The 14921-nt window shown below is 40.4% G+C and overlaps 2 protein-coding genes across 5 annotated transcripts in view; one reads left to right on the top strand and one right to left on the bottom strand.

The window, feature by feature from the left end:
- Positions 1–7897, top strand: part of Actr6 (actin related protein 6) — a 24365-nt gene extending 16468 nt beyond the window's left edge. For all 4 annotated transcript variants that reach the window (XM_055627744.1, XM_055627742.1, XM_055627743.1 and 1 more), the window contains 3 exons: positions 2102–2273; positions 4692–4830; positions 7318–7897. In XM_055627744.1, coding sequence (XP_055483719.1) covers positions 2102–2273; positions 4692–4830; positions 7318–7447 — 441 coding nt within the window. In that variant the 3' untranslated portion in view covers positions 7448–7897. The remainder of the gene's footprint in view (positions 1–2101; positions 2274–4691; positions 4831–7317) is intronic.
- A 5032-nt stretch (positions 7898–12929) lies between these two features.
- Positions 12930–14921, bottom strand: part of Depdc4 (DEP domain containing 4) — a 20041-nt gene continuing 18049 nt past the window's right edge. The window contains 1 exon segment of the mRNA XM_055627793.1: positions 12930–13062. Coding sequence (XP_055483768.1) covers positions 12930–13062 — 133 coding nt within the window.

Raw genomic sequence — 14921 nt, 5'->3', positions numbered from 1 at the left:
TGTGTGTGTGTGTGTGTGTGTGTGTGTGTGTGTGTGTGTGTGTGTGTTTAGTTTCTTTTGCTTTGAACAGGCCCAGGCTGGCCTCAGACTTGCACAGTCCTCCAGCTTCAACCTCCCAAGTGTTGGGACTACAGGTTTATACGCCATACCAGGCTTAATGTCAGTTGTAAGTTAAGTTGTAAATTTATAGAGAATATTTTCCATTCTACCTAAGATAGAATGATACTTCTTCTGAGGAGAATAATACTATTTCTCTTACTGCGGCAATTATTTAATTGGGTTAGAAGTGATTTACATTTATACTTTCCTTGGTTTTTTTTTTTTTTTTTTTTTAGTTGTGTAATTATCTGGAAAGTTTTATTTAAAATTTGTTATGAGCAGCGTGTTCCCAATTGATAGCAAGCTGAGTCATATCCAGGTTATGAAGTAAGGGAATATTTCCGGTGTGCTGATATGATGAACCTTGGACAAGTCAGAACCTTCCTGAGCCTGATATATCATGAGTGAAATGACAGCACGTCTGTCTCGGTGTTATGTGAGATTGTGGGATAATGTACATAAAATGTCTCATGCAGTCAGTGGCACTTTGTTCTGTTGTTTGTTTTGTTTTGTTTTTTGCATGCCATTGTCCAGGATTTTATTGTATACCTACCATATGCTAGGTAGTGTGTGCTGTATTAGGTAGTGGCCATGTGATGAACACTAAAGATTGGGGAGGACCACAATATGTATTAAGGAAACAATAATGTATATGTATATTTGCACATATATGTGTTTACACACATAGTCATACATTTTCACATATTTTGAGTATGCTGTGGTGGAAAACTTGTATCTATCATCTGGGTGAAGTGAATGACTATACCTGAATCTTGAAGAAATGATGACTGTACAGTTGACCAGGACTGACTTTTTTATGATATGGGTGTTTCAGGAGAGTCCTTTTCTAGCCCCTTCACCGAAGGGCAGGTTAGCAGAATGTAAAGAAGAGAATGTCCTGGTTCATGTAAAGTTTGTGTTTGCTATATAGGTGCACTACAAGCTGGCATTAAAGGGATCATTGCAGTAACAAAAACCATGTCATGAGCTGGATGTGGTGGGGCACGCATGCCTTTGATCCCAGCGCTCAGGGAGGCAGAGGCAAGCAGGTCTACAAAGGGAGTTCAGAACAGCCAAGGCTGTAAGAGAAACCCTGTCTTGAAACCAACAAACAAAGAAAAGATTTAAAAACAAACAAACAAACATGTCTTTGCTTAATTATTTGGATTTTTGTTTTCGAGACATGGTTTCTCTGTGTAGCCTTGGCTGTTCTGGACTCACTTTGTAGACCAGGCTGTCCTCGAACTCATAGAGATTCACCTGCTCTGCATCCCAAGTGCTGGGATCACAGATGTGTGTCACCGTGCCTGGCTGGAAATTATTTTTTAATGTTTGAGGATTTTGTACATGCATGTAGTGCATTTTCAGGTCTCCCTCCTTTCCTTCCTCTCCTGTTCCTCCCTGTCTTCACCACTACTCTTTCTTCCCGATAGAATGTGCTGCATTTTTTTTACCCACTGAGTCTACTCAGTGCTGCCCACGTATGCATGGGTGTTGAACCATCTATGGAATATGGCAGCTTCGTGTCCAACAAACAAGTGAAGTAGGAAGTAACTAGAGAGGGGCAGGAACACCGGGAGGGGGGTACTGCATAATCTGTTTAGTGGTGGAATCACTGTGCTGTTACAGGCTGACTGTGAACTTTCCTTTCTTTTAAAGACACATGGAGTAAAGGTGGTAGATTGTCTGTGGGGTAGGATGGCCATAGTAGCATTGATTTTTTTTTTTTTTTTAATTAGTCTCCTCTTCCCTCCTATCCTGGAACTCATTATGTAGCCCAGGCTGGCCTCAAATTCACAGAGAGCTTTCTTCCTCTACCTCTTGAGCTCATTTTTGTTTGTATGCTATGACAACAGGAGGGAGAAAATATTTTTCTAATTTTTGAGAATCTTGCGACTTCTAATAAAACATGGTCACTGTCTAGTATTATGTATTTCTAATTGGTATTTGTCGTATGAACAAGGCAATGTCGCTCATATGCTTTACCTCACTTTGCTTTAAGCCAAGAGAAGAGATGGTACTGAGTGGAAAGTATAAGTCTGGGGAACAGATTCTTCGCCTCGCCAATGAGAGATTTGCTGTTCCAGAAATACTCTTCAATCCTTCTGACATTGGCATTCAGGAGATGGGGATCCCGGAAGCTATTGTCTATTCAATTCAAAACCTACCTGAAGGTACATATGCTAATGACCAGAGTAAAATGTTGAAGAGAAATAGTTTTGAAAAATCATAATCATAGTACTGTTTCTTAAGTAATTTCAAACAATGACACCTGTATTATTGGAAAAGATTTCCTGATCCTATAATGCATTTAAGTAGTTGTTGGTTGATTTGTTCTGGGTCACGAATCATACTTTGCAAAAGTCATGATGGTCTATTTAAGCATGAATATAGTTAAGTACTAAATAGCTCTATTCATTTGAGAAAAGTCTATTGATTTTTTCTTTTTTTTTTTTTTTTTTTTTTTAGGCCCAGTTTTTCTCTGTAGCTCAGACTGGCCTGACCTCAGGGTCTCCTGCTTCAGGTTCAGGGTTAGAATTATAGGTGTGCTACAAGACTGAACTGAAAGTTTTAACCTAAATGTATTCAGAATCAAAATCTAAAGGTTTTAATGGATTGCTCTTTCAGCAATTGATAAGACTAGCTTATTCATTTTGTGATATTTAGAATAACATACAGGATTACTTTTCTTTGTTTTTGTTTTTCAAGACAAGGTTTCTCTGTGTAGCCCTTGCTGTCCTTGCTTTGTAGACCAGGCTGGCCTCAAACTCATGAAGATCTTCCTGCCTCTGCCTCTTAAGTGCTAGTATTAAAGGCATGTGTCACCACCACTCCAGCAATCAGACTTACTTTTATTAAGATAGCAAGATGGCCCAGGCCTTTGTGTATGAGCCTGACAACCTAAGTTAATCCCCCAAAGCTTACAAAAGGTAGAAAGAGAGAACCAATGTTACAGAGTTGTCATCTGATCTCTACACTTGCTCTTGACATGAATGTCCCTCCCGTATCGTGTGTGCATGTATGTGCAGGCATGCATACAGTAATAATAAATAATAACAAAATCAAAATGAGTGGAGTCAAGGGTTTCATAGAGATTTCCGATTCTTCTGAAGTATATGTTAAGTAACTAGTGTCCTGGGATTTTAGAGTAGTTTCCTATCTTGCTGTCCCACTTTTTTTTTTTTTAGACTTATTTATTATTTATGCAGAATTCTGCCTGTATGTGTGCCTGCATAACAGAAGAGAGCACTAGATTATAGATGGTTATGCGCCACCATGTGGTTGCTAGGAATTGAACTCAGGACCTTTGGAGGAAGAGTCAGTGCTCTTAACCTCTGAGCCATCTCTCCAGACCCTGGCTGTCCTACTTTAAGGAGCTATTTGTTTATATTTGTATGTGTGTGGGGTTGTCCTGTATGAGTTTATGTGTCACATGCATGCAGGTGCCCTCAGAAGCCAGAAGAGGGCATCAGATGCTGTGGAGCTGGATGTTTTAAACTGCTGGATGTGGGTACTGGCGACTGAACTCAGGTGTTTTTGTAAGAGAAGTTAATTCTCTTGATCACTGAGCCATAACCTCTCCAGCGCTTTTATCCTTCTCTATAAGGAACAGTCATGGCATTAGAAGAAATCTAGTGCATACAGTGTACTTTTCCATGACTAAAAAACAAAATGAAAAGGAAAGTCAGTAATGCTACAGCTGTGTTCCTGGTTCCCGTGTTGTGTGAAGTTGCCGTCATTACATATGTAATATCAGCACAGTGCTCCTGGAAGGCAGCTTTATCGTGATGAGTAGAAGCAGTAGGTGTGGTGTGGCCAGGCCCATTACATCCTGATAGGTTTTCCAGTTGTGTTCTGTAGGTTTTTAACACTGGTTCACCTTGTAATGCCTAGTGTCTGACATCATATACCTTTAGTGTGTTTGTTCACACCTAGATCTTTACTTAAAGGCTATTGATCATGAGTGTTTTCCCATCAAAGGTAAATATCATAGAATAGATATATCTGTTTTTAGTGTGAGAACATAGGAATTTGGACTAATTAAAAATATTAAAGAAGGCCTTTTTTATTACAAAAGTTTATAATTTCATCTCTAGTGAAGACCAACTTTGTTTTTGGGGAGAAGGATGATAATTATGATTCAATGCCTGTCTGCTACAGAAAGTTGTTTATATATGGCTTCCATGCATATACAGTCCATAGGCAGTAGTTCATCCACCTTAATTTTTTGTTTTAAAGATCTGTGAGGTCACATTTCACTGTCTTTAGTGTCTCCACCCATATCACCTTCTCATGAATCTTAAAATGTAGCCTTGTGTGGTGACACATGTCCTAACCACAGTACTGTAGAGAATGAGACAGGAGGATTGCAATTCAAGGCCATATTGTCCATATAGTGTGGCCATTCTCAACAACAGCAGCAACAAAGGAAAAAACATTTAATCTTAACGGTGGACCTCCGAGGCTGGTTGGTTTCCAGCCATCTCGACTGCTCTTTGTCCACATGCTCGGCTGAGTCCTTCCAGGGAGAAGATTTTCTAACGTTGTTCTCTACTTTTCTCCTTTTTTTTTTTTTTTTTTTTCTTTTAAAGAAATGCAGCCACATTTTTTTAAGAACATTGTCTTGACGGGAGGAAATACACTTTTCCCGGGATTCAGAGATCGGGTTTACTCAGAAGTTCGGTGTTTGACGCCAACAGATTATGACGTTTCAGTTGTGTTGCCAGAGAAGTAAGTGTGGGTTTATAAAGGACCCTTTTGCAGGAGCTGGGGTGTAGAAGGCGTGACGTTAAAGCTTGGCTCTGTTTAGATGCTGGCAGGTTATTTCCCAGTGGCATCCTTGCTTTCTGTCTCAAAAATAAAATCTTAACTCTTAAGTGAGTTAGGAGAGGTGATGTGTAAAGAGCCAACCACAGCATTTGACACATGATGGGAGCCCAGGAACATGAGCTCTTCCCCTATCTGTGTCAGTCCTGGTTCCGAGGATTTTTATAGGCAAAAAAAACAAATTCTTGCCAAATTTATCTTAGACGTACCACCTTGTGACAAGTTCTCTCTATCAAGAATAGAAGGTTAACAACTGAATTATTAAGATAAACACTATCAGCTGGGCGGAAGTGATGCATACCTGTCTAATTCCAGCACTCAGGGAGGCAGGGGCAGGCAGATCTCTATGAGTTCTAGGCCAGCCTGGTCTACAAAGCAAGTCCAGAGCAGCCAAGGCTACACAGAGAGACCTTGTCTTGAAAAAGACAGAGAGAGAGAAAGATAAACACTATCAATTCATAAGTTTTGGAATTTTTTATGTTCTAAATGTTTTCAGTGAGCCTTTATAACTGACTAGATTTTTTTTATTCAGAATTGTTATGAAGTCAGGAATGGTTGTGCTGGTGTGTTATCCCAGCTTTGGGAAGTAAGAGACAGAAAAACCAGGAGTTCAATGCCAAGCTTGGCTGCAAAGCAGTTTTGAAGCTAGCCTGGTTAATGTGAGACTGTTTCAAAAAAAACAACTTTTAATGTCATCTATTCTCTTTATGAAAAAGCGCAAATAGGATCATTTCAACTTGAGCAAAAAAAGTTAAGGTAGATCTTTACAGCTGTATGAATGGCCTTAAATACCATTCTGCTTAGAGCTTTGCATTTGACATTGGAGAGAGAAGGCCTTGTGAAACCCTGGTTCCTTATGGTCAGTTCATAGCAGTGACCAGAGTAAAGCCCAGTTATATTACCTGAATCATGAGGGCTTTCATTTTATTGTTATTATGTGTATATGATGTGTGGGGTTGGGGGTGTGGATGCTTCAAGCATGTGTATGAAGGCCAGAGAACAAATGTATTGATTTTCTCCTTCTACATGGGTCCCAGAGTTTAACCTCAGGTTGTCAGGATTCGATAGCAAGAACTTAGCCTGCGAGCTAGTAGGGTATTTTGATTTTTGTTTGTTTGTTTGTTTGAAATAGTCTCACTAGCTAGTCTGAGACTAGCTTATGTAGACCAGGATGGCCTCAAATGCATGGAGATTGCTCTTTTGCTGCCTCTGCCCCCTGAGTGCCAGGATTAAGGCCAAGCCACCACATCATGGCCAAATCAGGAGTTCTTAACGGAAAGATTGCCTGGTGTTAGTGGCATAGTTAAAAATAAGATCCTACTCTAATTAAATTTAAATTTACACTAAAGTAGTACTTTTCAAAGCCAGTAGACATTAATTGAAGGGTCTCATCTGCATCACTTTCTGTTTTCTTTTGTTTTGTTTTTTTTTGAGACCCAGTGTTGCTTGCTATGAAGTTCCATCAGACCCCAATCTAACAGTCATTACGCCCATGCTCCCATGTGTTGGGATTATAAATATGCACTACCTATATAAAACTTCCATTTTTAACTTTTGGGTAAAGGTATTAAGTAATCATTAAATGCTGGAATAATTTTTTTGTCAGCAGTAATGTTCATATACTTCTTGACATTGGGTTTTTATCCTGCACATACCCGCCTGAGGCCAAGGGACTGACCCAGATAGCTTTTGTTGTTTAATGTGATGAATCATGATTGTGCATGTTTCCTTCCAGAAAAAAACCTATACGTACAAATATAAAGATATCAATAAGTCTGTTAATAAAAGGTTGCAAATGCTGTGTGTAAGAACAGTTCTCTTCACCTGTTTTGATCTCAGCTGAAGAAGAGAAATAGAACTGCGTCAGCATAAAGCATGTGTGGCTATAGACAGCAAAGCCAAATCGAATGCTTCACTTCGTGGGTTTTATCTACCGTCTGTCCATTCATAGCAGCCACAGTACAGACTGAAAGCGTTGCTGAGACAGCTGCTAGGTCTACACTCCACAGCTGCAGGGTAACTTAGACTTCCCATTCCCATCTCTAAAGTAGGGTTTACCCATAGCTGGCCCATGGACTGCTGGGAGAATCATTAGGTTAATATTTCTTCTCTTCAACTTAGGTCCAGAGCTAGAGCATTTTCCCCATTTACTTCTCACCAGCTTTTGTTTATGTTCTGGGGTTTTCACTAAAAGTAGAAGGACCACAAATAGGGCAAATGGGGGGGGGGAAACCAAACAATCCACTGTGTTGTGCAGGTGAGGAAGAACTTAACCCATAAATGCGGTTTTACTTTCTAAAGCAGAACTTTTAGTCGTTTAGTGTGTAATCGACATTTGCTCTATGAATCGTTGGTTGATGGCTGAGTTCATTTTCGTGATTTCTATTTCAGCCCTATTACGTACTCCTGGGAAGGTGGAAAGTTGATATCTGAAAACGATGACTTTGAAGATATGGTGGTTACGAGAGATGATTACGAAGAAAATGGACATAGTGTCTGTGAAGAGAAATTTGATATTTAAGAAACATTTCTGGATGAAAGTCTTGAGAAGTTTAATTTCAAAGTTCCTTTTAAAGGAGGTTAAAGACTGTGCTATTTTTCATCTTAAGGTCTTGAACCTATATAAGTATTCTGAGTCATAGTGGATGTTCGCAGGCTTCTTAGGTCATTACAGCAAACTGTAGTTCAGCCCATGTTTCATTTAGTAGTAGTGGCTATGACAATACTTAAACTGTGTCTGAGAATAGATTATTTTTCATGAGGAAGTAAAAGAGTAAATGTTTAATTCTTCATACTTGAAAACAAAATTTAAATATCTCACCAGTCTTCCTTAGAAGATGCTGTGTACTTTTGACTGTGCTTGGCTGAAGTGTTTACAGACTGATATGATTATGCTCTCTTAGAACTATGTATTTTATTTAGTTTGTTATTCTTATTTGTACATAATAAAGTTGAAAAGATGAATATTAAATGTGTCTGCATAATGTTTCTTTCTTACACAGTGTACTAAGTTTGAAAGAATGAAGGTGTTTATAGTGTTTGTGGTCACTACCACTTTGCAGGGACGTTCTCGTTGTTTTAGAAGTTCTTTCATGTGGCCCGTAGTACACATATCATGGTACAATGCTTAGTGACAGTACGTTTGCCTAGGTTTGAGCTCCGCACTGCCAAAGCAATAGCTTTCCAGTTTAAGGAATGAGCTGGTAATTTCCTTGGGTTAAACATGCCATTTTGCAGGGAAGCTCCTTAAAACTCAAGACGAACTAAACAGAGAGGGTCATTAAGACACAAAAAGCAAACAACTTAAAAGTTTGAAAAAGTTAGTAAAACTTAGCAGAGTCACAAGGCCATTCCTTCCCAGCATGTGTTAGCAATAATGCTGAAAACACAGTTTCTGACCTGCAAACCATGTAGATCACTGCAAAATTTCAGCTTTTTCTGAATTGTTACCCATGCTGGCGTGGCCTTTTTTTTGAGACATCGTGCTCCTATATATAAAATCCCTCAGCCATATTCCTGTAACCCCAATAAACTCATTGGTTCACCAAGTGGGACTTTGGCAATACTGTTACTTTGATCTGTTGTCCATTCCTTATCTAGGATGAGTAGACATTTGTTAATGCCTTGCCCCAAATAGTGTCACACAACACAGTGACATTAGCAAATGAGTCAGAGAGATTGCTTAGCCTGCAGGTGTGACAGACAAGAGGAACCCATGGGGGTCTTGCATCTATAGAGGTCAGAACTGTCAAAAACAGAAAACACATGTGCCCTAACAAGGATAGATCAATGGCTGCACGAAGAATGAAACTTGATCCTTATCTCTCACCCTGCATGATACACAACACCAAATGGATCAAGGACCTCCATGAGAGACCTGATCTGTTACAGGAGAAAGTAGGGAATATGCTTCAACTTAGAGGCACAGGAAAGAATTTTCTGAAGAGGACCTAGCAGGGCAGGCATTAGGACCAACCACTGACAAATGGGTCCTTGTAAAATTAAAAACAAACAAACATCATCATTTCATGAAGAGGCAGCCTACAGAATGGGGAAAGATAACCTTTGTCAGCTGTATGTCTGGTGGAAAGTTACTGTCTAACATATACAAAGAAAAACAACAGAGGGGTGTTGTTTTTCTTTCAAAATGTATACATCTTACTCTTGTTTAGCTGATTTCTCTCCCCCCCCCCCCCCCCCGGTTTCAATCCGGATATTGCCTTGTGATACTTACTGAAAGCATCCTGTCTCAACTGTATGTAAACAGGCCAAAATAAAATGACCAGCCACAACGTTGTACAAAGGGAGGAGCTAGAGGGCAGAAAATGAGTGGGAGGAGAAGGTGTGAGAGGAAAGCCAAGAGAGCAGAGCTGGAGGACAGATCTTGAAATGAGGTGGAGAGATGGACTGGACTTAATATATCACTAAAAGCAAGCATAATGTGGGAAATAAATGTTAGGAAACTATGAGGGCTTGGAGGTTCAGGAGGGAGTAACTATTACTTAACATTGTGTTCTAGGTTAACTAAATAAAACCCAGTCTCTGTGTGGTGATTTGGTTATACAGCTGTTTAGGATTAACAGCAAGCTTTAATAAAAGATAAACCAGTAGTAAATATTATTAGTATTACAACAGAGGGGGGATGGTACACACCTTTAATTCCAGCACTTGGGAGGCAGAGGCAGGTGGACATCTGAGTTTGAGGCCAGCCTTGTCTACAGGGTGAGTTCCAGGACAGCCAGGGCTACACAGAGAAAACCTGTTTCAAAAACAAACAAACAGAAAGCCTAAACACCAACAAAATAATCCAATTAAAACTTGGGGTATGGAACTAAAAAGTTCTCAAAAGAAAAAAACTGGCTGAAAAATGTTTTCTAAAATGTTCAACATCCGTAGCCATCAGGGAAGTGCAAATTAAAACTCCTTGGAGCTGTTATTTTCTCTCAGAATGGCTAAGATTAAACAAACAAACAAATGTCAACAAAGATTGTATGTGGAGAAGGGAACAACTATTCGCTGTTGGCGTAGCCACTATGGAAGTGAGTGGTGGTTCTTCAGGTAGCTAGAGCTAGAGCTACCGCATGGTTCAGCTGTAACACGCCGCATATTTGCAAAGACTCATAGAACTACTACATGTGCATTCATGTTCACAATCACTAGGAAATAGAAGCAACCTAGATGGCTGTCAACACCACAAGAATATGAGCCCTGTCCCTCAGCAATCAACTGCTCAGGGAAGACTAAGGCTTCATGAGCCCCTGCCACATCCATGACTGTTGCTGATGGCCAGTCACGTAATCATTGCTGCTGTGAGTTCATGGGTGCGTCAGCTATCTTCAGAAGACAACATTTCACAGTACTTTTCATTCTCCGGCTCTTTCGTTCTTTTTGTTCCCCTTTCTGTAATGTTCCTTGAACCTTGGAGGGGTGATAGAAACTTCCCATTTAGAGCTGAGCGTGCCTGAGTCTCTCTGCATTACCTGTTGCTCACTGCAGATAGGAGCTGCTCTTTCGGAGACTGGGAACAACATTAATCAATGAGCGTAAACATAAACACATAGAGGGTAGATTGACACCATGTCCATCTAGCAAAGCAACAGTGTAGCAGTAATTTCACCTATGGCCTATGACCTCCAAAGCCATGAGCTTCTGGGCAGGTTTACAGGTATGACTTTCCTGTGGAGTGGGCTTCAAATTAATCCTGAAGTGCTTAATAGTCATGCTATTCAGTGGCCTGAAGGTCACAGAGATCTGCCTGCCTCCGTCTGTCTGAGTGCTGGGATTACAGGCGTGCACCACCGTGCCCGGCTTTCGGGGTTTAACAAGTGTTAGAGAGACTTTGTCCAGCACCACCATGGTAGATGTAGGCACGACTGCTATGGAAGTTTGCAAAGATCCTGGGCTTAACCCTGGATGGCACAGCCAAGGAGGAGAAGAGAGGTAGGGGTTTGAGTGTGTTCTTGAAGCATGTGGTGGAATGTAACCCCGGTGAAAGTGTTCACTGAGAGGTGGGGGTCTTTCTTCAGCATATCTTTAGGTCTTGGGGTAGGGGATCTGCCCTCAAAAAGGATTAATGCTGTTTTTGCTGAGGAGGTTATTTATCATAAGAGTGGGGCTTGGATAAAAGAACTTGGTCCCTTCTGTGTATCATGGATGATACAGCAAGGAGACCCTTGCTAGAGATGGGTCTTTGAACCTTGAATCTGACAGCCTTCAGGACTCCAGGAAATGCACTTCTGCTCTTTGTAGTTATCCAGGCATTCTGTTGGAGCAGCATAAAACAAAGTAAGTCTGGGTCAGTAGATAGAATTGCTTAGGCATAGAAAGGATTCTAAATTGCAGAAGACAGACCAGGGTGATCAGAGAACATCAGAGGCATGATGGAGGGTTAGAATACTTACTAAATAGGGAGAAGGGGAGCTTCCTGCTAAACCAACTAAGCAGGATTATCTGCTAAAACGGGATTTAATAAGGAAGTACACAGAGGGGCCTGGGAGAAAGTTCAGAAGTCTACAATTTGATCAAGCAAAGAATTTTTGTCATGCGCCAAACTGTGAGTCATAGTTGAAACATGGCTCAAGCATTACACACTAGAATAAATTCTTGTGGAACTTTATTGAATATTTTACCAGGAGGTAAACATTTATTTATTTACAAAAAGAAAAGGCTTTACACATAAACATTCTGTTCCAAAATACTTAGTCTAAAATTGAATGGCCTTAGCCTTAGGATTTTAATTCCCTTTAAGCCTAGTAACAGTAAATATATATAGCTGTCACTAGATGGCAGAAAGTTAATGGGTTCTAGGATTTCTGTTTAGAAATCATACCCAAGAACCCAAAAGAACCACTTAGGAGATGTACATTTTTCTCTGTAAGCAAGTCTGAATTATATATTTGAATATTGTAAGCATCATTCAGATCAAATAACATTGCATTTACATAAAACATGACCCACTTCCCCCAGGGAGGCCCTACTTCCTAGGATTTGACAGCTTCCCCAAATAGCACCACTAGCTGGAAAACGTGTTCAGAGCGTAAGCCCACATGGACTGTTTAGAGTCAATCCATGCCAGTACCTTTGCTATTAGCTGGCCCAGACTTAAATGTAAATACAAAAATCACACACGCTCACACGCGCACCGCCACCACTTTCTTTTTTGAGATAGGTCTCACTCTGCAGCCTTAAGTGACAAGGCACTTACCTTGTGGCTTAGGCTGGCCTCAAATTCATGGCAATTCTTGTACCTTAGCCTCCTGAGTACTGGGGTTTACAGGCATCTTTACCTGATAAACTTGTGTCTGTGTGTGTGTGTGTGTGCATATAGCTGTGCGCACTCAGAGGCTGGAAGGAACTGTTGGGGATCTTCTTTTATCTCTCCTCACTTATTCCTTTGGGGCAGAGTCTCGCCTTGAATCGGGACTCGTTTTCTGTCAGCGAGGCTGAAAGCCCCAGTGATCCACTTATCTCCTTCCCTTTGAAGCTGGGGCTACAGTGTGTATAACAAGGATGGCTGGCTTATTATGTGAGTGCTGGGATTCGAACTCCAGCCCTTTTGATTTTTGTGCAGGTAGCATATCTAACTACCACTCTAGTCCCATTAATCCTAATTTTATTTTAATAAACTAATCAACTTTTGAAAAAGGTTCTCTCTGTAGCCTTGGCTGTCCTGGAGCTCACTCTAGATCAGGCTGGCCTCAAACTCACAGAGATCCACATGATTCTGCCTCCCGAGCGCTGGGTTTAAAGTTGTGCACCACTAGGCCTGGCCCTGTTTTTATCCTTTGTTAGTTTTACTCATTACAGATTATTTTCAAGGATGATAGATCAAATCTGGGATAGCTTTATTTTAGAAATTGAAAATATAAAACTGAGGCTCAAACAGAAGATATCTGCCGAAAGCTTTTCTGTTCTGAGCAGTGGGTCAAACGGCAGAGTAATACCATGTGAGTATTGGTCGAAGCGTCTGTCAGTCATACTGATGACAAGTGGTTTTTACCAGTTCATGTTGAGACTCCTGCTTTTTTTCTGGGGGTTGGCGTGGGGGATGGCTGCACATTTACGGTATTCTTTTGGTTTCTTATGAGCCAGCCTTTCAGTTCACACATTGGAGGTATATTAATAACCTTTCTAATTCTGAAAAGAAACACACACACACACACACTGGGAAAGTCAATCATTGTGGGGTTTTTGTTTGTTTGTTTTAACTTTTATTGATTCTTTGTGAATTTCACATCATGAGCCCCAATCCCACTCATCTCCCCTGCCCTCCATATCTACCTTTGCAACCTCCAGGGCTACACAGAGAAACCCTGTCTTGAAACCACCCCACCATAAATAAATAAAAATTAAAATTAAAAAATAATAAAATAAATAATTTAGAAAAGAACAGTTGGCCGTGGAAGCTGCAGTGTGCCACAGTGTGTCACACAGGGTACCCTTTTGCCCAAACAGCTTTACTTGCAAATGTTCATTGTAATGAGTCACTGGTCTGGTCTGAGGCCTTTGGCTTCTGCACCACCAATCAATTCTGTGGGAAAGGGTTATTTTCTGAGAATACCCTTATACCTCTTGCCTTCTAAAACTGAACTTTTCCTTTCTTTTCTCTCTCTTTCTCTCTCTCTCTCTTTCTCTCTGTCTCTTTCTTTCTTTTTTGTGGTTTTTCAAGATAGGGTTTCTCTGTGTACCCTTGGGCTATGCTGGAACTCTGTGGACCAGGCTGCCCTGGAACTCAGAAATCCACCTTCCTCTGCCTCCCGAGTGGGATTAGAGCCCTGCACCACCACCACCTGGCCCTAGAAACTGAACTTTTGCCAGACCTTGCAACGAAGTATGGATAAACTTTGAGACCATTTAAAACTATGTACTCAATATATTTCCCCACTGTGTACTTACCTTGTTTAAATTTAAGTGGCCTTTCAGAAAACAATATAACCAACCTAGGGTGCCTTAGACATCCCAGGTAATGAGTGTTTACAACCTAAGCTGTACACTTAGCTTTGATCATTGACTATGTATTTATTCTTTTATGCCTTGACGCAGAATAGTGGTGTGTGTGTGTGTGTGTGTGTGTGTGTGTGTGTTGTAATCATTTGCTGAAAGCAGCCAATAGGTTGAAAAAAATCTTAAGGTAAACAAAATCCACTATACATTTTGGATGGATCACGCGGATGTAGGTCGATAACATTTGTTTGCAGCTTTGAGTCAGCATTCCAGGTCAGTAGGAGTCGATTCCTTGTAAAACTCTGTTAAATTTTTTCTGGAAAAAAAAAAATTCCTCATTCTTTCCTCCTACTGTGTTTTCTCTACTGTTCAATAAACACAGAACAAAATTCTTTGATAGGACAGACAGCAAGGCAGGCAGACGTTACACATACACATTTACCAGTACCTGCCACAACACAGACACACACCATACCAACAGACATCAGACATACACAATAAACAGATGAGACATACACAGATCACAGACAACAGACACAATGAATAACACAAGGAAAGAAATAGAGAATTCAAATTCGTATTCATCGTTGGCCTAAACTACTCCAAAACACGGAGTCTCTTTGTTTTTTAATGTGGCATCAATACAGAAATCTCTTCATGGGCTTCCCCTGAGACAAGGTCTCTCACCAAATCTGGAGATAAGCTGGCAGCTAGCAAGCCGAGGGATCCTCCTGTCTCTGCCCCTGATGGTCCTGGGATTGCAGGTATGTACAGCCGTGCTTGTCTTTTTAAATGGAAGCTGAGGAGTCATGTTTCTGCAGCAAGCTCCTTTACTTTGCTGATCCATCTCTCATTTCCTTATGAACTTTAAAGTTAACATACAAAATAATGGATTTCACTGTGGCATTTTCATAAATATGTCTGTATACTTTTAATTAGGAGCTTGGATCTAAGCACTCACATTAAAGATGAATGAAACAAGATTTATTATTATTATTATTATTATTTTAATGACTATGAGTATTCTATCTGCATTTACACCTGCTAGAAGA

The sequence above is a fragment of the Psammomys obesus genome, unplaced genomic scaffold, assembly GCF_907164565.1.
Source record: "Psammomys obesus unplaced genomic scaffold, mPsaObe1.curated_primary_1811, whole genome shotgun sequence".
Lineage (NCBI taxonomy): Eukaryota > Metazoa > Chordata > Mammalia > Rodentia > Muridae > Psammomys > Psammomys obesus.
Note: the sequence above shows the minus strand (reverse complement) of the source record. Positions and strands in the feature narration are given on the sequence as shown.